At 39.0% G+C, this 21,767-nt stretch overlaps 1 protein-coding gene across 1 annotated transcript in view; it reads left to right on the top strand.

Moving 5' to 3' along the window:
- Mcm2 (DNA replication licensing factor Mcm2) overlaps nucleotides 1–21,767 on the top strand; it is a 78,433-nt gene that overhangs the window by 1,163 nt on the left and 55,503 nt on the right. The window contains exons 2-4 of the mRNA XM_068226792.1: nucleotides 4,847–5,039; nucleotides 6,938–7,107; nucleotides 11,606–11,688. Coding sequence (XP_068082893.1) covers nucleotides 4,847–5,039; nucleotides 6,938–7,107; nucleotides 11,606–11,688 — 446 coding nt within the window. The remainder of the gene's footprint in view (nucleotides 1–4,846; nucleotides 5,040–6,937; nucleotides 7,108–11,605; nucleotides 11,689–21,767) is intronic.

The following is a 21,767-nucleotide window of genomic DNA, read 5'->3' as shown; positions in this document are numbered from 1 at the left end:
TTCGAGGAACAAGAAAACCTGCAAACTTTGTATGGTACTTCCCTACATTACTAAGTAGAGGTTTCACGAATTTGGCCACCACAGTTTCTGACACAAGTTCCTGGTGCTTATGGTTACTAAAACACTTTAAAATCTTACAGTGGCACAAAGAGTAGAACGTAGTTTTTTTATAGTCTAGAGCAGACTTGCAGATTTCTTGCAGTACCGTAGAGCTGCCTCAACGAATTTCTATAGCCCCATAATTAGGCCAATAAATCGTTGCTGGGGATAGCGCAGGCCTCCTCTATCAGACTGTTCATCAATGGGGATGCATTAACCGAGGTGGAAACGTTACTCAAGCACGTGCTGCATTGTTTTTTCTTCGATTTCACGCACTAAATAACCACACACTAATGCATGGAAAACAATCTTCAGGGCTGCCGATGATGCATTTCGAACCTATGATCTCTAGAATGGAAGCTACATCTATATGGTCCGTACAACTTGGGCTCAGCTGAATGTAGTGAGTATTGGGTAGCATGGCGTCAACTATTGATCTCTTTTGTAGGATTGTGGTGACTATCTCATCTCGTACGGAAATTGGAATGTGATTTTTAAAAATAAAAAAACCGATGTATAGCACCTGTTGCTCCTATCAGTAGACCTATTACATCAATGCATTTGAGCTTACATCTCTCTATGTAATAATTAACAGTAGGTTCATATGTACGCTTCCCCCCTTCCATTATCCATCTCCACAGCTTGTTGAAGACCAACCTCAAAATGGACAGAAGGGACAATTATTATGCCATGCCTAGGGGTGTGTAGATGCATGGAATTTCTTCATGCACTTGCCACCCTTTCTGGCGCAAAGCATTAGCAATAATAGACCTCACCATGTGAATTACATAGTAATGTTCCTTTATTGCAGTATTCTAAGACATGTTCAAGTGATTTGTGGTGACTGTGTGTGTATTTGATAATGTTTTGGTGAAATGCAATATTGTACAGTACGCTGTTATATGCTGTGACATACTATAAACTTTTTGGTTAGAAATGAAGAGGGCAGAAAAGAAAACAGGCGATTAAAGAATCAAGTGGATAGAAAGTGCAAGGTAGCTAAGGAAGAATGGCTGAAGGAGAAGTGCAAGGATGTCGAAGGTTGTATGGTCCTGGGAAAGGTAGATGCTGCATACAGGAAAGTCAAGGAAACCTTTGGAGAAAGGAAATCTAGGTGTATGTATATTAAGAGCCCAAATGGAAAGCCACTTCTAGGGAAAGAAGACAAAACAGAAAGATGGCAGGAGCATATCCAACAGGTGTATCAAGGTAAAGATATAGATAATTTGGTTCTGGAACATGAAGAGGCTGTTGATGCTGATGAAATGGGAGACCCAATTTTGAGGTCAGAGTTTGACAGAGCTGTGAGTGACCTAAATAGGAATAAGGCACCTGGAATTGGTGACATTTCCTCTGAATTACTGACTGCCTTAGGAGAAACCAGCATGGCAAGGTTATTCCATTTAGTGTGTAAGATGTGTGAGACAGGAGAAGTCCCATCCGATTTTCGGCAGGATGTTGTTATACCTATTCCCAAGAAATCCGGTGCTGCAAGGAAAGGTAGAATAAATTAAAATGATGCAGAAAGAACTACTTGTTCCCCTCTGGCCCTGTTGGATGTACTGTAACTTGTTGTCGCGCCTGTGTTCGATTGATCGCTGTATAACCGTGAGGCCTAGGAAGCAGCCTTGTTGTGGAGAGGGATTCGAGAGAGGGACTAATGTGGGCAGGGCAAGAGTAGAGCTAGAAGTGTGCGTGATAATTTTTGCATCGGAATTAATATCTTGTTTCTTAATGATTGCATTTCACCAAAGCATTATCAAATACACAGTCTCTCAGTGTTTTAATGTTCACCCAGTGTTTTAATGTGACTTGAACTCAACTTGCGTACTATTATTAATCAAGTTAAATTTAATATGTTTCTGCTGAAAAGGTGGTTTAATACATCTCTTAATAAGTGAATAGTTAATATCAATGCAAAATCTAAAATGAACTCTATCACATGCAATTTGCTTAATCAGGTATCATTCATCTTACACTGACTCATTCATGACATTAAAGGCAAAAGTTCAGTCAAAACTTTCGTATCACTTCCTCACCAACCGGAAATCACTCATTCAAGGACAGGGCGGGTAGAAAGTTAGCTGGTCTTCCCTTTTCCTACTGCTGTGAAATATTAAAAAAAACACTTAGGGATGGATGAGTTAAAAACTAAATGTTCCTGTTAGAGAAGTTTTATTTCTGTAAGAATTAAGAATTGTATCAATTGGGGATAAACTTGATACAGAGTTCACAAAGAATACATTTAATATAGTATTTTAGAACATATCCTGCCAAGTGATAAACTAAACATCTCTTTGCATTATCAAGCACAGCAGTGGGCATTTCTAATTCAGGTATGTGACTACTGTGCATTCGAATCCTGAAATTTACTCTTTCGCTACCATGTGTGTCCAGCCCTAAGGCCAGTTGGATCCTCAACAGCTCTGCCATCAGTTGTCATAGATGGCCTAGGCATTACTGAAGAGGCGTACTAGGGAAATGAGGAGCGAGTCCCGTTGCTTTCGTCACCGAGCCAGAAGTTGCAATTACATATCAGTTTGCCAAGCCTACTGAAATGCATGCACCAACCGACCCTATGAGCAACATTTTCACACCATTCATAGTAGGGACTGGCTGCATAAGGAATGGCATTACTAGCATCGCTCATACCTTAGTCACTTTCATATTGTCAAAGTTAAGGATAAGACAGAGACAGATCAATGAAAGTAAAAAAATTGCTCTAGCCCGTACCAGAACCATAGAGCACTGTAAAAACACTAGGTCCTGCCAGCAAAGGCATTTCGCTACCATTAAATTGCAGAATTTCTAGATATCTGTGAAGCCTGGGAGGAAAAGGAAACTCCTGACGATGTCTTCTAGTAATGTTTGACAGCCGACAGAACAGTGTGCAGTTCAGAATTTTACTTGTGCTCTCTGTCTCTCCCCCCCCCCCCCCCATTTACACAGAATGAACTATATTTTTTTTTGAAACCTGAAAGAATTTCTGCATGTTTTGAATATAATTTTAAAGAATTGGTGGGATTTTTTCGTTAGTGGTTGACATGAAAATCTGAATGACAAAATGCAGTTAGTTTTTCAAAATGCTTACTGTCTGATACCAGATATGGAAGTGAATGTTCTATTACTTACATAAGTATGCAAAATATAGTTTTCTGAGTAAAATGGTATACTGTATGTCACATGTTCCTGAAAGTGATTTAATAATTTTAAAAAAAATCTATGTGCAGTACCTCATTAAATGGCCTGGCATTTAGAGGAAAACACAGCAGAAATATAAGCATGCTGACTATGAAGCAGTTCACAAGCACTGGAAAGACAGATGACAGGGAAGAGAGGATGAGGGAGACCAAGACCTGGACTGAAACACAGTATTGGATGAGGAATGGTTGGAGAGACAGGACGAAGTGGAGAGGGACCACATTTGTCCCCACCTGGTGTCAGTTGGGAAGATGTTGATGACGATGATGATGATGATGATGATGATGATGATGAGTAAAGAACTGGAATCAGAGATAAGGCTTTTTGTGGATGATGTTATACTGTATGCAGAGTAATAAAACAAGATTGTGAGGGACTGCAGAAAGACTTCGACAGTGTCGTAAGCTGGAGAGTGTACTGAGCAAGTGGCTCTGTAGTTTGGGTCATTTAGTTATCATCTTGAATTCGGGAAATAGTGAGATAGTGCCGGCAGCCCTGAAGAAGGTTTTTCCATGGTTTCCCATTTTCACACCAAGCAAATGCTGGGGATGTACCTTAATGAAGGTCACGGTCGCTTCCTTCCCATTCCTAGCCCTTTCCCATCCCATCATCGCCATGAGACCTATTTGTGTTAGTGTGACGTAAAGGAAATTATAAAAAAGGCTATGGAGAGTGGCAATGGTTTGATGGTAAATGGGGTGAAAAGTCAGGTGGTGAGTTTGACTCAAAGGAAATGTTCTCTCAGTTTTAATTACTGAATTGATGAGTTGAAAGGTCCTCATAGCGATCACTTTAAGTACGTAGGTGTTTAGACCTTCATTGGGGTAAACACATAAATGGGATCGTAAATAAAGGTTACAGATCTCTTCATATGATTATAATGGTATTTAGGGGTTGTATAAGGATGTAAAGGAGAGGCCATATAAGTGTCTGGTAAGACCACAGAGAGTATGGTTCCAATCCGTGGGGCCCTCACCAGGGTTACTTGATTAGAGAACTGGAAAAAAATCCAAAGAAAAGCAGCTCAGTTTGTACTGGGTGATTACCAAAAGAAAAAGTAGCATTGCAAAAATGTTGCCGAGTTTGAGTTGGAAAAACTTGGGAGAAAGGAGACGAGCTACTCGACTAATCTTTATCATAAGCTGTGTGTTCCGAGCTGGCGGTGGAGAGTTGGCGTGAGATTACACTAGTTGAGAATAAGTTTGAGTGGTGTTTCTAAAAGTAGGAAAGATCACAATATGGAGATAAAGTTGGAATTCAAGAGGACAAATTTGGGCAAACATGTAGGAAGAGGAGTTCAGAATTGAAAAAATTTGATTATCATCTATGAAAATCTATGTGAATATCTATTTGATAAATATCCTAATTCAAAATTATTTAAGGAAAGTCGAGGTAAACAACTAATTGGCAGTCTGCCACCTAGGCGACTGCCTTAAATACAGATCATTGGTGATTGATTGGTAGAGGTATCATACCTGGTGGTAAGTTATTGTTTATTTTTCAGCCCATTGAAGCTTTGTATCTAGAATGTTGGTGTCATTTTCAGCTTTTGTGTTTCAGAGTGCCCCTAGTTCTCCACTGTCAGGCGATGACCGTCATGATGCCGTTACATCTCCAGTACGGGAGATGGAGCCCTTCGAGGATGAGAGTGAACTCTTGGGCGATGCTCAAATTGCCAGCCAGCTCGATATGGAGGATGAGGAAGATGGAGAGGAACTGTTTGGTGATAATATGGAAGAGTAAGTATTTTTTATTGCTGTTGCTTATTGCTAGATAGAAAAGTTCCTGCATTGATTTAATAATCGGAAACATTCAGTCCTTTAGATGCTGTGTTTTTCAATGTATTTTCTTTTAATGAATTCTTAACAATCCTTTCTTGTATGGTAGGGGGACAACATGCCACTGATGAGGGCTAGTTATTTAAGAATCATACCTGAATAATAGTAATAAACAGACCTTGGATTTTAGGCAAAAACCTATTTTGTTCCTTAAAGAGATAAAATGAAGTTTTATTTACATGTTTCATGTATTTACAAGGTTAAAACCGGTGGTCGTGTGATGCCTAAATATGCCTAAATTGATGTTAGAATCTATATTCGCCTATATTCCTCATTTTTATCCCTAAATCGATTTAAAAAGTTTTTAATTTATTATGAGAAACTAAAATATTTGCTAAACTTGTTTTAAGCATAAGATACTGAAGTAATGGTGCGGTAGTTTTGACACTTGTCAGCACCTGCTTTCTTAGATATAGGTATAACAACATTTTGTCTAAAATCGTGTGGTACCTCTCCTGCATCATACATCTTACACACTAAATGGAATAACCTCGCCATGCTAGTTTCTAAGAAGTAAGTATTAATAACCACCTAATCGATTAGGTGGTTATTAATACTTACTTCTTGATTAAACATCGATACGGTCATGAAATGGACAACTTGTAATGCTAGTTTCTCCTAAGGCAGTCTATAATTCTGAGGGTATGTCATCAATTCCATGTGCCTTGTTCCTATTTAGGTTTCTCATCAGCATCAACAGCCTGTTTTCCTCATTTCAGAACCTTATCCTCTACTTCTTTTCCTTGATACAATTGTTGTGTATGTTCTTGCCATTTTTTCCCCTAGAAGTGGTCTTCCATCTGAGTGAGCTCTTAATATTCGTACACCTAGTATTCCTTTCTCCAAATGTTTTCTTGATTTTCCTGTATTAACTTCTACCTTTCCTACAACTATACAACCTTCACAACAACCTTGCACTTCTCTTTCAGCCTTATCTGTCCTGCATTTTCTGTCTCCATTCTTAATCGCCTACGTTCTTTTCTGCCTTCCTCATTTTGTGTGTTCTCATACTTTTACCGTTCGGTAATCAAGGCTAGTATCTCGCAAGTTATCCACTTATTATTACTGATTTTCTCTTTTTTTCCTAACCTTTCTTCAGCAGCCCTACTGATCTTATTCTTCACGTCTGTCCACTCTTCATCTGTTGCGTTTCCTTCAGTCTTGTAATTTAGTCCTTGTGCAACATATTCCGTGAAACTATCACTTGCAGCCTTTTCTTTCAACTTAATCTAGATCCCATCTTCTTGCATTCCTTCCTTTCTTCAATTTCTTCAACTTCAGATGACATCTCGTGACTACCAAGTTGTGATCAGAGTCCATGTTAGCTCCTGGGAATGTCTTGCAATGCAACGCCTAGTTTCTGAATCTCTGCCTAATCATACTGAAGTGTATACTTTCCATTGTCTCCGAGTCTCATCTACACATACAGCCATCATTTGTGGTGTTTGAACCAAGTATTAGCAAAGGCTAAATTATGATTGGTGCAGAATTCAACCAGCCAGCTTCCTCTTTTATTCCCTTGTCTTAGTCCGTATTCTCTTACTGCATTATCTTCTCTTCTTTGGCTTTCCACTATATACCAGTCTCCCATCTCAATTACATTCTCATCTCCTTTTACATATTTTGTTAAATCTTCTCTCTCTTTATATATTCTTTTAGTGTCTTTGTCATGTGCTCAAGTTATGTGCTGGAAAATCTATCTTTGATTCTTGATCTGATGAGCATCTCATAAAAGATTCACTGAACAGGGCAGGACTTGATAATAAGGGGGACTAATATGGTTTTCTTTTATGCCTCAGTGATTATCGTCCCATGCCAGCCTTGGACCGCTATGACCCTACTGCATTGGATGAAGAAGAATACAGTGAGATTTCTCAAGGCGAACGTTTGGCTGCAGAAGCTGCCATGCGTCAGAGAGATGTGGAAACTGGGCGCCGGGGTGCGGATGATGACTACCGGCTGATGTACGGTAAGAATTGTTTTTGTGTGTGTGTGTGTGTGTGTATAATTATATGTATAGTTTACTTGATTGATGATGAAAAATATGCATAACGAGTACTTAACCTTAATAGATAAAAAGAGAATTCCCATTCCAAATGCATGTCGCCAATTTATTGATGCATATTAACGTTCAGTAAAAGACAACTTGTGTGCTCCTCTGATGTTAGTTGAAATACGGTAAAACCTGTCTTAAACAGGGCACCTCTATTGGGCAGAAACTTGCCTTTAATGGAAAATCACCCCAGTCCTTTGACCTGGGTAAAAAATATAATGCAAATCGCCCCAGATTGAGAGGAAATTGTGAAACATGGAAACAGAAGCCAAAATATTCCCTTAAACGGAAAATTTCCAATCCTCCTAGTAAATCGTTCAGCAGTATTTTAACCATCCTATACATTCTGGATGGTATGTGATTCAATGGCAGGTACTGCAGATATTCCTTCTTTCCCAGTCTCTTTGTTTTTTTGGGATTAGCTACTGGGACTTCCTTTGTTCCTTTGACCAATTGGACTGTACAGTACTCTGTAAATAGCTTTCTTCTTTGAAATTCACCACCTAGGCATTCACTTGTTCTACTACTTAAAAACGAAGAGGAGAAGCGATTGAGAGGAGACTGAAGACTTATCAAGATGTCGTCATATTTAAAGGAGGTATAGGAATTTGCCTTATGACAGAATAATTTGGATATGTTCGTTGTAACTTCAGAGGATGAAGTTCTAGTGGAAAGTCAGGCAGTCAAGAGTAAGGCAGCTCCAGTTGAGAAATCTCAGAGTATTTCATTGCTGGGAAATATATAGCAATGTGGCGTTAAGATAAGTGATCACTGACCGCTTTAATGCAGTATATTTAAGGTGTTTTCAAGTGTCTGATGAAAATAAATGAAGAATGAACACTATTTTCTAGTACACCTTCATTAAGCAGGAAACTGCCTTTAGTGGAAATTTTCACCTGTCCCTCGCAGTTCCATTGAAGACGGGTTTTACTGTAGCTTAAAGGTAAAGGATGTCTGATATTAGTGTAAAACATACTTCGCCGGGCTGAGTGGCTCAGACGGTTAAGGCGCTGGCCTTCTGACCCCAACTTGGCAGGTTCGATCCTGGCTCAGTCCGGTGGTATTTGAAGGTGCTCAAATACGTCGGCCTCGTGTCGGTAGATTTACTGGCACTAAAAGAACTCCTGCGGGACTAAATTCCGGCACCTCGGCGTCTCCGAAAACCGTAAAAGAGTAGTTAGTGGGACGTAAAACAAATAACATTATTATTAAAACATACTTCAAGTCGCAATGACTTTTGTTTGTTTTTCAGATGTAGCCCCAGTTGAATTAACAGTTCCTGAATCATCTATATGTGCTGAAAAGTTTTAGAAACCAGAGAGATTTCTGAGAATGAACATTGAGGATGAAATAGAAGCTATTTCCCATGCTGTGCATAAGCTTGTGTACAGATTTTTCAGAAAGTTGTCATGTTGGTTGATTCCAATGTGACAGTAGACACACGCCATCAGAAAGGCTTTGGAAAATGCTGTTGCATTGTTGTGGATTCCCTGCTCTTGGACTGGAGAAAAACAGTTATCTAAACCTTTTTAGTGATTCATTTTCACTCTCAAATAATGTACAGTAAAATTGAAAACATTAGTTTAGAATCCTTGATCTCATAACAAATTCAAAAATGTGAACTGATAATTGGCATAATTTTGGGTTCAAAACACACACTAATAAAATTTGTGGCAGACAATAAGTACTTAATATATCTGTTTTTAACACCATTTTCCAAAAATGATCACAGTGGTTCTGAATATGCCAAACAAAATGTAACATGTAAATAACAAGCACAGACGAAACTGGTTAGGACGTTATTGTGGGGACCAAGAAAAAAAATATCCTAAAGAAAGAATGTGCTAAAGAATGAAAAACAATTATGCTGTTAAATATAAGGTTAGGTTTGAACGTAAAAATAATTACAATGAAAATAAAGAAACAAGTGTCGCAATTATAATTAATGAAATAATACTTTTTCAAGAACACTGACATAGCAAGACATCGAAAAACGTTTTTGTTGGCTCAAACTATACATTAAAAGAAATAAGTTTCATAATGATAGATCCGTATTGAACTGTGATTACAATAGAGTAAAATAATATATTATTATTGGTCCACCTTTTCAATACAAAATGAAAATTACATAGGGACTAGTTTCGACCTAGTAATAGGTCATCATCAGCCTGAAGTAAGTCAAAGATCGAAGAAAACATAAACAATGTAAACACAAGTACAGTCTCTTTAAAGGTACATACCAAGTGGGAAGTTGAGTAGAGATATATGAAAAATAATAACTCATCCAAATTGACGAAGCACTGAGCGGAATTTATGTAAAGTTCGGTGCGCCGTATATTATAGAAGACCACTGTGCACTAAATGATGCAATAAAGAAGAATAGTAGGTTGAATGCTGGCTTCTTCTTAGCTGTTGTATAATCGAAGAAGAAGCCAGCATTCAACCTACTATTCTTCTTTATTGCATCATTTAGTGCACAGTGGTCTTTTATAATATACGGCGCACCGAACTTTACATAAATTCCGCTCAGTGCTTCGTCAATTTGGATGAGTTATTATTTTTCATATATCTCTACTCAACTTCCCACTTGGTATGTACCTTTAAAGAGACTGTACTTGTGTTTACATTGTTTATGTTTTCTTCGATCTTTGACTTACTTCAGGCTGATTACTAGGTCGAAACTAGTCCCTATGTAATTTTCATTTTGTATTGAAAAGGTGGACCAATAATAATATGTTATTTTACTCTATTATTTTACTCAAACTATACATGTCGCTTACAATTATGTTTAAAGTTGTAGGAATGTCCCAACATCTGGGCTATTTGCACACACTTCGTGTGTGGATTAGCATCCGCCCTCTCAATAAACTTTAATTTCTCATCATTTGTAAACTGTTTAGCTATCTTCTTCTCCATAACTAAATGTCCTGTAAACCACTACGCGTAAGTAGAGTAGGCATAATTTATGCAGCAGCTTTCCATTCTTTACGTTTCTCTGCTTGTTTGTAGTAGGAGTCCCACCTCATGTCAACTGATATTTGCGTCATGTACTCTAATCTTGATCGTTGTGTATAATTTTTTCCCCTCTATGGAACCCTCTATTATTTTCTTCAATAACTCATCATGTCTATTAGATGATCCCGCCATCCATTTATTTGTGTCGTAAAACTGCTTCATTCGTGGCGGATAGTCCCTGTAGCCATCGGCTGACATTTTAGAGCCATGAAATTAAGTTCTCTACCAAATTCTCACGTAGACCGGTCGCCGCTGGCGCAATGTGTCTGGGGATGCAAATTTAAATTTCTTATGGTGGGAATATACGAACGTACTAAAGAGTGATGTAAATGTGCTATCCAGGTTTCTTTAACGTGTATTTAATAGGACATGGACTGGGACTTAGTAATAATTATGTAATAACCAGGGAAATGCGTTAGAGAGGGGCGTCATAACCAGTTTCAACTGTAAAGGAATTCCAGCCGGGTCAGATTCCTTCGTTTTTCCAATCTTTATCAACAAAATAATGAGGAGATCTACCGCATTTGAATCCTCTGTAATGATAACATTGAAACTGGCTATAGTTGCATCTGTGGTGTCGTCTTCTCCTCCTTTGCTAAATTCACTGATGGATTCGTGATCACTGATTATCACAAAATCCGGGTCAAAGTCTGAATTGTCAAAGTCTGAATTGTCAAATTCATCACCGTCTAACATTTCCTCTATTTCACAAATTGAAATCCTACTTGATTCTGCCATGTTCAAAACTTCACTGGAACACTAATGGTTTATTGAAGATATGAGCACTGTGAGAGCTTTGAAACTTAAGCCGTAGAAAATAACTTTGTCAGCATGTTGGACAAAATTGGTACGTTTATGGTCGGGCTTGGCCTGAGAGACCCACTGCTACTTTATGCAAGTGACAGAAAATGATTAACTGATAAAGCTCCTAGATAAGAACTGGAATGCATTCCTATGACCATTGCAGGAAGGTGCAAAGACGACCAGTCCTCTGAATGCTGAGGCCTTTAGGTAATTGTAAAATTTAATACTGCTGGGTCTCAGAGGAGCCCAACCATTCTAGGGTTAAGAAAGACAACAACAAGATATTTGAGAATTGGCCCCTGGCTGCTTTATGAAGCAGAAAAGTAGGAAGTAGCTAAGTTAGAGGTTCAAGAAATAGAACAAGAACAACTGGTATTGGGAGGATTGTCCACCTGAGATGACAGCAGTGTTTGAATTTGTCTTTGTCCTTTCTGTGTGTTTTTCTTTTCCTCTCTCCACCCCTAGGCCTACTGACCTCTTTCATGCTGCGTAACCTTTGAGATTGTTCCTACTCTTCTATCTAGTTTTCAAAAGACTCATCTATGTGCATGTATGGTCTTATGGCTATTACAGCTTAATATTTTGAAAATTTTAGATCTCAGTGATGAAGAAGAAGGCTCTAGAAGGAAAAGGAGACGAGCTGAGAAGGCAGCTGCTGGCGAGATGGATGACGCTGATGTGAGTTGTTTCATGTGTTATTTCCGTCACCGTGTCATTAGAATAGTTCAATGCGAATATTTCTTGTTGCTGCATTATTGTTATATGTGCTTTATTAATATCATCATAATGTTCATGTACAGGAAACAGACGGAGACTAACAACTTATTAGTTAGAATTTTGGTTCATATTGACATATCTAATACACAACTGAAAATCACCGGTAAAGATCGATGTCTGCCTTGTCAATACTATAAAGAGCTATTTAATCTATATTAATAAAATGTCGTACATGTTTCGAGAATCAAACTTATTTTCATCAGCAACCAAACATTCCACAAAGTAATTTGTGGACTTGATACCTAATCTCCTAAAAATATACCTTAAATAAGAAAGCTTTTTGTGTCTTACATTTTGCAAATACTCAGTCCATAGTTACAGTGCAACGTGCGTAAGATTGAAGACACGGGCTGTCTTTGCAAAGGAAAGAGTACCGGATGACTAACAAAGGAAGCGCGTGTAGAATGAGCGAGTCCTTCACACGTAGCCCCAAGATGTCCTTATCGTTTACAGTTGGTACAAGCGGTAAGGGATATAGGCTACGGTGTACATGCCAACTTTGCAAGGGGTATGGTGCTGCATGACGATTAAGATTTTCTGGATCGTGTTGTGTTCAGTGATGAATCAACATTTCACCTAAGTGGACGTGTGAACACTAATAATGTGTGCATGTGGGAGTCAGCAAATCTTCACAAGATGGTACAGTTGCAACGTGACTCCCCTAAATTGAATGTTTTTTGTGCCTTATCCCGGCAGAAAGTTTATGGGCCTTTCTTTAAGCTGAAGCAACTGTATCTAGTGTTTCTTATCTTGATGTGCTTGAACCATGACTCTTTCCTCAATTACAAGAAGCGGAACCGGAGAACTCTACTTGGCAGCAAGATGGTGCACAACCTCATTGGCATAACTCGGTGCGTGATCGGTTAAACGACATTGTACAAGACCGCTGAATTGGCTGCACGGGGCCGTACGTCAGAACTTGTTTCGCATGGCCTCCACGTTCGCCCTATCTTGCATCATGCGATTTTTACCTTTGGGGATTTGTCAAGGGTCATGTTTTTGTACCTCCGCTGCCAGCTGACCTAACCAATTTAAGAAACAGGTTTGAAGCAGCTGTTGCAGACACACTGAGCAAGATGTGGGACAAACTCGGCTCTATGTGTGCCATGTGACATGGTGCTCACATTGAATACTTGTAGGACAAACTGTTTGAGTTGCTCTTTCACTTGATATCATCATCATCATCAGGATTTTCTTCCAGCAAGCCGGGTAGGAGCTTTGTGAATGATACGCCTCCACTGAATTCTGTGCTGGTACACATTTTCCCTCTCCACTGCATCCCATGTTACTCCTCTCTTCTTGAGATTTTCGTTAACCTGATCTGTCCATCTCTTTTTAGGCCGTCCAGTAGGTCTTCTTCCGGGCACCTCCAAATACTGGTGTAGAGTTCGAGTTGGATGCGTTCGCTTCACATGACCTAACCACTTCAATCTCGCAGCACCTATTGTTTCCTCCATGGTCAAGTTCACCTGCAGGTCTCTCCTTACATTCATTCTTGATCTGTCTCTCCTGGTTTTTTGTAGAGCTGACCTAAGGAACTTCATTTCACATGCTTGCATTTGACTCGCTTCTCTCTTATTTATGACACAGGTCTCCAGACTATACGTCATGATTGGCAGGAGATAGGTTTTATACATTGTCTGTTTAGCTCTTAGAGGGACTCCCTTGTCTCAGATTAGGTTTTGTACTTGGTGGAAGAAGCTGGATCCGTTTGCTACTCTGTTAAATACTTATAGTTTGGCACTTCCATCACATGAAATGACACTACCCAAAATAATTGAAACTTTTCACAATTTCAACCTTCTCTCCCTCCAGTATGATGTTACATGGTGTGGGCGTCGTGCTCATCTGCATTGACGCTGACTTCCTCTTACTCACAATCAACTTGAATTCTTTAAATTTTGTATTCCAGTAATGCATTCTCCTCTGAACTTCCATTTCAGTCTCTCCCCAAATGGCGATGTCATCAGCAAAAACAAAAGCATTGAGATCATCATTTTCTACTTCCTTGATTTCTTTCATAATTGTGTCCATAAGTGTAATGAAGAGTACCGTATTTCCCGGCATAATCGTCGCATTTTTTATACAAAATTTTTGAAAAAATAGTAGGGTATTAAAATTATAAAATCCTTTTAATCACAACCACCTACTCAATACATTATATTACTCATTGAATTATAAAACAATCATGAGGTGTCTTAAATAAAGGAACATGTTTCGTTCGACATAGCGAACATCATCAGCCTTAATTTACAAGGATTAGGTCAGGGCCCTGAACTGAATGATAAAAATTGTTAAAAAAGTGACAATACCATAATAAAAAGTAAAATGATAACATTAAACATGAAATTATAACGATATGTACAGATTAACAGCAAGAATGCAGAGGAATACTTTGAATGATGGTAGTCTATAGAGTTAAAACAAACATGAGGTTGTAAAAGTAAAAAGATACAGATGTAGTAGATCCCAAATTATAAGTCAATGTGTGAAGCGTGGACCAATCGCCGACCATGGAGCTCCTAATTGAGCAAACCAAAAGTTAAAATAGAGTCTACTGAACAGCGCGAGCCAAGCTGAGTCAGTCAAAAGGCGCAAAGCGACGAAGCTAAGGTTGAAATGACGTAAACTTCAGTAGTTAGGAATTCTGTAGGAGAGCCAACACAATGCCAGAAGGAAATACAGGTTGAACTAGTCCGTATTTACACGCTAGCAGTAGAATTAAACTTATACAACGTAGGACACCAATGTGGACTCGTTAAGTAACTATAACTTGAAAGTAGGGAGAGTTCCAGCAAACCAGATTGAATGGAGCAGATTATGGCGCAATTGGAGTTAGAAATCTGAAAAGAAAGAAAAGGGAGGAAATATAAAAATATGTTATAATGAAAAAAAGGTTAGTAAAAGTTAGACGGAGGCTTACCCTTGGGACTAGTGTGAGGTGTTCACTAACGTTGGCTGCGCGAATCAAACTGGCGAGTAACCTTATTGCTGCTTCTAGTATTGTATGTATACGTAGAGGCGGGGAGTGAGTCATGTGAGGAGGAGGGGTGACCGATTCCTTAGGCGGGTCGGGTAATCGTGGAGGGGGTGTCGCATGAGAGGGCAGTAAAGTAGTAGTTGTTGTAATATTAACAGTTGTATAATTAAAGATTCTCGTAAAGTTATTATTATTTATATTGAAAAGAGAGAGTAGTTCTGGAATTTTCTCGATTATTGGACTTTTAATTTCTGAAGTATCATTTAAATTTTGATGCCCGTTGAAATGCTGGTCTAGGAATATGTAAATGTTCTCAAACTCTGTCATAAGTTTACTTTTATTGACGTATTTCAAGATTTGAAGGTCTTTTTCAATTGTAGTAAAACTGTGGCCAGTCTCTTCCATATGGGTGCTCATGGCGGAATACTTTTTATGTTTCGAAGCGTTGTAATGTTCAAGGTATCTGGTCAAAAAGCTACGTCCAGTCTGTCCGATGTAGGAGAATCCACAATGGGTGCATTTAAGCCTATAGATACCAGAGTTCGAGAATTTATTGTGATTAATGTTAACTATATTTGAATTGAAAAATATGTTACGGTTCGTATATCGGGTTCTATAAGCGATATTAATATCGTATTTCTTTAGAGGGTTAGTAACTTGAAATAGGCCTGGATTTGTGTAGGTGAAGGGAGCATATTTCGTTTTTTAACAATTTTTATCATTCAGTTCAGGGCCCTGACCTAATCCTTGTAAATTAAGGCTGATGATGTTCGCTATGTCGAACGAAACATGTTCCTTTATTTAAGACACCTCATGATTGTTTTATAATTCAATGAGTAATATAATGTATTGAGTAGGTGGTTGTGATTAAAAGGATTTTATAATTTTAATATATTGTCCTCAATACGGTTCCATTATGAGATTAATTACATGTAAAATAGTAGGGTGCGGCCATTATACGAAGAATTTTTAATACCAGTATTTGTATTACTCAAAAAATTGATTTATAACTGAATTGTATTTGATACAAATTTAAGATGCACATAATACGCTTATACATCAAAATAGATAAAATAATCTAAAACAAAATTCATAATTATTTGCAACAATTCGGCGAACGTTTTTCCAACCTGAAAATAAAAATGAACGTATTAAGTTAATTGTCATTAATTTGAGTATTAAAGTTCAAATATTACACTTGCAAAAAATTATCGCTTTGTTGTGAAATACGGACTTACCGGTACACAATTTATTCCAAATCTTCTGTGTCGCTATCTCAGGTTTCGGTATCTGATGCGCCGTCCTCGCTGCTGTTAATACCAGTATCAGATTCTTCGTCTCTCTGCCACACTGCGTCATCTTCGGATCCGTCTAGGGCATTAGAAATCCCAGTCCTTTTGAAGCTCTTGGAGACTAGTTCAGGTGGTATAAGATCCCAACTCTTCATCACCCACTAGCATAACAAGTCCAAGGGTGGACGCCTGATATTTCCAGCGGGCGTCAATTGCTGATCTCCGCTCATCATCCACTCATTGTAAAATCGACGTAAGTGGTCTTTAAAGGGTTTATTAATACATACGTGTAGTAGCTGCAAAGCAGATGTTAGGCCACCAGGAATGACTATCTGTCGTATCTTATTTTTACTGAGAAGTTGCTTCACTTTGTTCACGAGGTGACCTTGGAAACTATCGAAAACAAGCAGAATTGGTTGTTTTAGTAGTGCACCGGGTCTTCTATCCCACACAGTTTCAACCCAGTCCAGCATGAGTTCTACGTCCATCCAACCCTTAGGTTGCACTTGTACATGAATTCCACGGGGAAACTGTATATTCTTAGGCATCGTTTTCCTCTTGAAAATGATGTAAGGCGGCAACTTTCTTCTGTCGGCCTTAATGGCTAGCATTGCCGTGCATCGCAACTTCTCACTACCGCTGGTTTTCATTAATACACTCCGTGATCCTTTTAGCACAATAGTGCTGTTGCGAGGCATATCAAAAAAGATTGGAGTCTGATCGGCATTACCGATTTGAGAAAGCAAGTACGAAGTTTCCTTGCGCAAACGTATGACAAATCGGTGAAAATTTACAATCTTGTCCGTGTAATCAGCAGGCAACTTTTGGCTTAGTGTTGTTCTCCTTCGCACTAACAGATTGTGTCGTCACATCAACCCCTTAATCCACCCACGAGTCGCCTTAAACTGAGTTACCGGTATGTTGTGTTTGCGCGCTACCTCCTGTCCCTTAATTTGTAACATTTCATATGATACACTGCAGCCATTGTTACGTATTTCACTGACGTACCTAAACACTTCTTCGTCAATTATAGGAAACTTCCCTGTTTTAGGACCTCTAAACGCGCGTCTAGAAGGGTTTGTGCTTTTTAGCTTGTTTTTTAATTTCCGCCAGTCACGCACCAACTTTTCACTCACTGAAAATGTTCTTTCTGCAGCTCTGTTCCCGTGCTGTTCAGCGAAGGCAATTACGCTTAGCTTGAAGCCCGCAGAATAGTTTCTACATTTACCCATAATCGCTTATAAATGCTTCACACATTAATGTTTTGCAATATAATGACTTTCCGTAATTGTTCGCTATTAAAACAAATTATTTCTACAAACATCCTAAACACAAATTAAAAACTTAAATTCTCGCGCACACATGTCTACAGTAATCATGTCAGTCACAAACAAATAAATGCATCTGTGATCTGTCCATTCCAGAGCAGCCAGTACTATTAGGCAGCAAGGAAGCATGCAGCAATTTGTTATCAGTTGAGCTCGGTTGCGACACACTAGTGCGCTTGCGCGAAGCTCGCAAACCGGACCACGGACGTCTTCATACATTGCTCTAGCTAGCCGGTGTAAATCTACTGTAGTTGACCGTGTTCCGAGACGTCAATAACAAACTTTCATTTTTTCAATTTCTTTTAAACATATGGTAATTAGGTGAATAGTTCTTCCCAATTATTGATGATTTTACATTACATTACTGACGAGTTTATAAAATAAAACTTTAATACCATTGGATAATAATTATCTTGACTGTTTGGGTAAAAGTTTTCATCCCATGCCCGGACACTTATGACGTAGTAGTAAGATAAGAGTCTAGCGATGACAACTGAGACATCGTGAATAATTCGGCTGACCATGAGCTGAATAATTCAGTGTAAATCTGCGTTATCGTCTTGCTTTCACTTCGTGTGCAATAACGCAGGAGCCGGTCCCATGGTGTAGGGGTAGTGTGCTTGCCTCTTACACGGAGGCCCCGGGTTCAATTCACGGTCGGGTCAGGGAATTTTACCTGTATCTGAGGGCTGGTTCGAGGTCCACTCAACCTACGTGATTACAATTGAGGAGCTATCTGACGGTGAGATGGCGGCCCCGGTGTAGAGAGCCAAGAATAACGGCCGTGAGGATTCGTCGTGCTGACCACACGACACCTCGTAATCTGCAGGCCTTCGGACTGAGCAGCGGTCGCTTGCTAGGCCAAGGTCCTTCGCGACTGTTGCGCCAGGGGGCAGGTGGTTGTAATAACGCAGAATTCTATCAGACCTCTTGTCTACTAGAAGACAAGTGTGTGGTGGTACCGGTATTTCCTGGTGACGTTGCCGATAAGCGATGACTTACCGCCTTATGTATTTCAAATGAGAACTCATAATATGTAGGTGGTGAATAAATCGTACACTGTCTCGCAACCACGTTGTCAAACTGCCGATAGCCTACCGGTAAGCCATGTGTCGTACATGTACCGGTATTATTTATTTATACGTTGTGCAACATCTCGCAAATGTGACTGTGTTGCCAAATTGCCCATAAACCACACACATATTTAAATTGCGCATTTATGTGCAACTTACATTGCAGTTCCATTTACCTTTTAACCAGATTCGTGAACAAAATTTGGACATGCGACGATTATGCGATTAAATGTTTAAAGTTCGACTTTTGTATTGAAAATAAAGGATGCGACAATTACACGGTGGCGACGATTATGCCAGGAAATACGGTAATAGGAAAAATGAACTGCCTTGCTGAACACCTCCCTTTGTCTTAAACCATTTTGATCTTCCTCCTCCCACTTGCACAATGCTCTCATACAGTATCTGAACTTTTTTTATTAATGGATCAGGAACGTGTTTCCTCAAGCGTTCCCATATTTTATCCCTTGGTACACTGTCATATGCCTTTTCCAAATCCAGGAACACTACTGTCAAGTCCTTTCCTTTCTCCCAATGTTTCTCCATTAACTGATGGAGAGGAAAAATGAGGTCTGTCATTCCTCTATTACTTCTGAATCCATGCTGCTGTTCCTTGAATTGGAGTTCTAGGATGTTCCTCAATCTCTTTTCTATGATCTTTTCCATTATCTTAAGGCAGTGTGATAGTAGTGTGATTCCTCGGTAGTTGGTGCACGTCTTTTTACTTCCTTTCTTGAACAGTGGTATTATAATTCCTTTTTTCCATTCATCCAGTACTTTGTTTCCATATCACCCCCTGTATGTGATGTAACCATTGTATTCCATGGATTCCAGCTGCCTTAATCCTATCCACTGTCAGCTCATCTACTCCTGCTGCCTTCCCACCTTTCGTCTGTTTTAGGGCATTTTCAGTTTCTGCCCAAGCAATTGGATACTGTTCTTCTACGTCAATGACTTCAGTGTCTCTTTCTTGTTCATTTTCCCCCTTCAGTAAGCTTTCAAGATAATTCTTCATCTCTTCCCTGATGTCTTCCATGACCCTCAAAATATCCCCATCTTCTGTTTCAATTGATTTTATATCTTCTCTATCAGACCTCTTACTTTCCGACAACCCATATAACAGTTTTTGGTTCCTTTTGCTATCTTCCTGTAATTTCTGGGTGAATATTCCCCAACTCTTCTCCTTTTCTTTCACTACTGTCTTTGTAATTTCTTCTGTAGGTATTCCTGCTCCAGTGTTTTCACCTTGTGTTCATCTTTTGGTACCAGCCCTTGGTTCTGATTTCTCTTCTCAACCTCCATGTTCTTCCTTGTTACATTATGTTATTTAATTGTATCTTTTACTCAATCATTCCACCAACTGGTTTCTTTCTCTTTTACTTTACCTTTTGTTTTTTCTGCATATTTGGACAGTACTACTGACTATTGATGCTCTAAACGGGCTCCATTCTTCATCCACCGAGCTCGATAGCTGCAGTCGCTTAAGTGCAGCCAGTATCCAGTATTCGGGAGATAGTAGGTTCGAACCCCACTGTCGGCAGCCCTGAAAATGGTTTTCCGTGGTTTCCCATTTTCACACCAGGCAAATGCTGGGGCTGTACCTTAATTAAGGCCACGGCCGCTTCCTTCCCACTCCTAGCCCTTCCCTGTCCCATCGTCGCCATAAGACCTATTTGTGTCGGTGCGACGTAAAGCAACTAGCAAAAAAAAATTCTTCATCCACACTACCAGTCTCAGTTCTTGGCAATTTTTGTACTTATTAGATTTTGGAACCTTTTCTTATTTTTTTTCTTCTTTCAACTTCCATTCCTTAATTTTTGACATTCTTTGTTCAGCAGTCACACCTTCAATCTTATAATTTAGATCTGCCACTAGTAACCTGTAGTCACTATCCAGACATTCAATTGGTATAACTTTTGTGTACTTCACTTTTTCTCCAATTAATTTGTATGTTAAGACATAGTCGATAACTGTCTTAGATTTGCCAACTCAGCCAATCTCGTAATCTTATGGCTATCTCAGTTTTTGAAAAAGATTTTCTTTACTAAAAGATTATTCCTTATGCACAGATTTAGTTTCTTCACCCTCAGCATTTCTTTTCCCATATCCAAAAGGTTTCCTGGTATCTATTTCTACCAATACAATCTGAGCATTCACATCCCCAATTATCATTACATTATCTGTCCGGCTCCATGGCTAAATGGTTAGCGTGCTGGCCTTTGGCCACAGGGGTCCCGGGTTCGATTCCCGGCAGGGTCGGGAATTTTAACCATCATTGGTTAATTTCGCTGGCTCGGGTGCTGGGTGTATGTGTCGTCTTCATCATCATTTCATCCTCATCACGACGCGTAGGTCGCCTACGGGAGTCAAATCAAAAGACCTGCACCTGACGAGCCGAACATGTCCTCGGACACTCCCGGCACGAAAAGCCATACGCCATTTCATTACATAATCTTCTCTTTCACTTGGTGTATTATTTACAAATGTAAGTGCCATGTAATAAACACTACAGAGTCTTCAAACCCTGTTATTCATTTTAAAACACACACTATATTGAAGGCATGATTAACATAACTTTCTTAGATTACTTATTGTGATAGGCAGAATGCAAGGTGTAAGTCTAGCTGGATAAGTAAAGAATTGAAATGGAGGGACTAAACACATATCATCACCTTGTATTGTTTCTCTAAATATTAGAGATAATTTTGAAAAATTGATTTCTTCAAATCATTCTAAAATGCTAAATGTGAATAATACACATCTTTGCATAAGTAAGTTCTTCCTCTCTTGTTTCCTTTTCCAGCATGTGAAAGAGAGTTAGCATTATATAATATTTCCTCATGTATTTGACCCTCTTTTTTCTGCTTTTATAACTCCAAAAAGTAGGTCCAATATGCAATAGCCTCTCATTTTGTCTGGTGACTTCTGGGTATAAAGAACTATAAATTGTACATGTATGTATACTACACTATTCTTTAACAAATTTGTGATTGTATTCTGTGTCCTATTGGATACCTTCATTGGAAGGCAACATTTCTAAATTTAAATATAAAGAAGACACTAAGTGGCTTTTAGGCCTACATATACAGTAAATATAGTCAGTTTTAGTTACTCTTATATCACATCATTCGTTTCATTTTATTAACTCCTCTGATGAGGCGACATCAGGAAGGGCACCCGGTTATAAAAACTCACTACGAAGATTCGTCTTGCTTCATACTCGACCCTGTAGAGAAAATGGATAAGGATATTGTATTATGCAATATTAATACAAAAGAACTTAATAGCCAGTCATTTGTCTCTGTCT

This window comes from Anabrus simplex, chromosome 3 (genome assembly GCF_040414725.1).
Source record: "Anabrus simplex isolate iqAnaSimp1 chromosome 3, ASM4041472v1, whole genome shotgun sequence".
NCBI lineage: Eukaryota > Metazoa > Arthropoda > Insecta > Orthoptera > Tettigoniidae > Anabrus > Anabrus simplex.
This window is presented reverse-complemented; position numbering and strand designations above follow the sequence as displayed.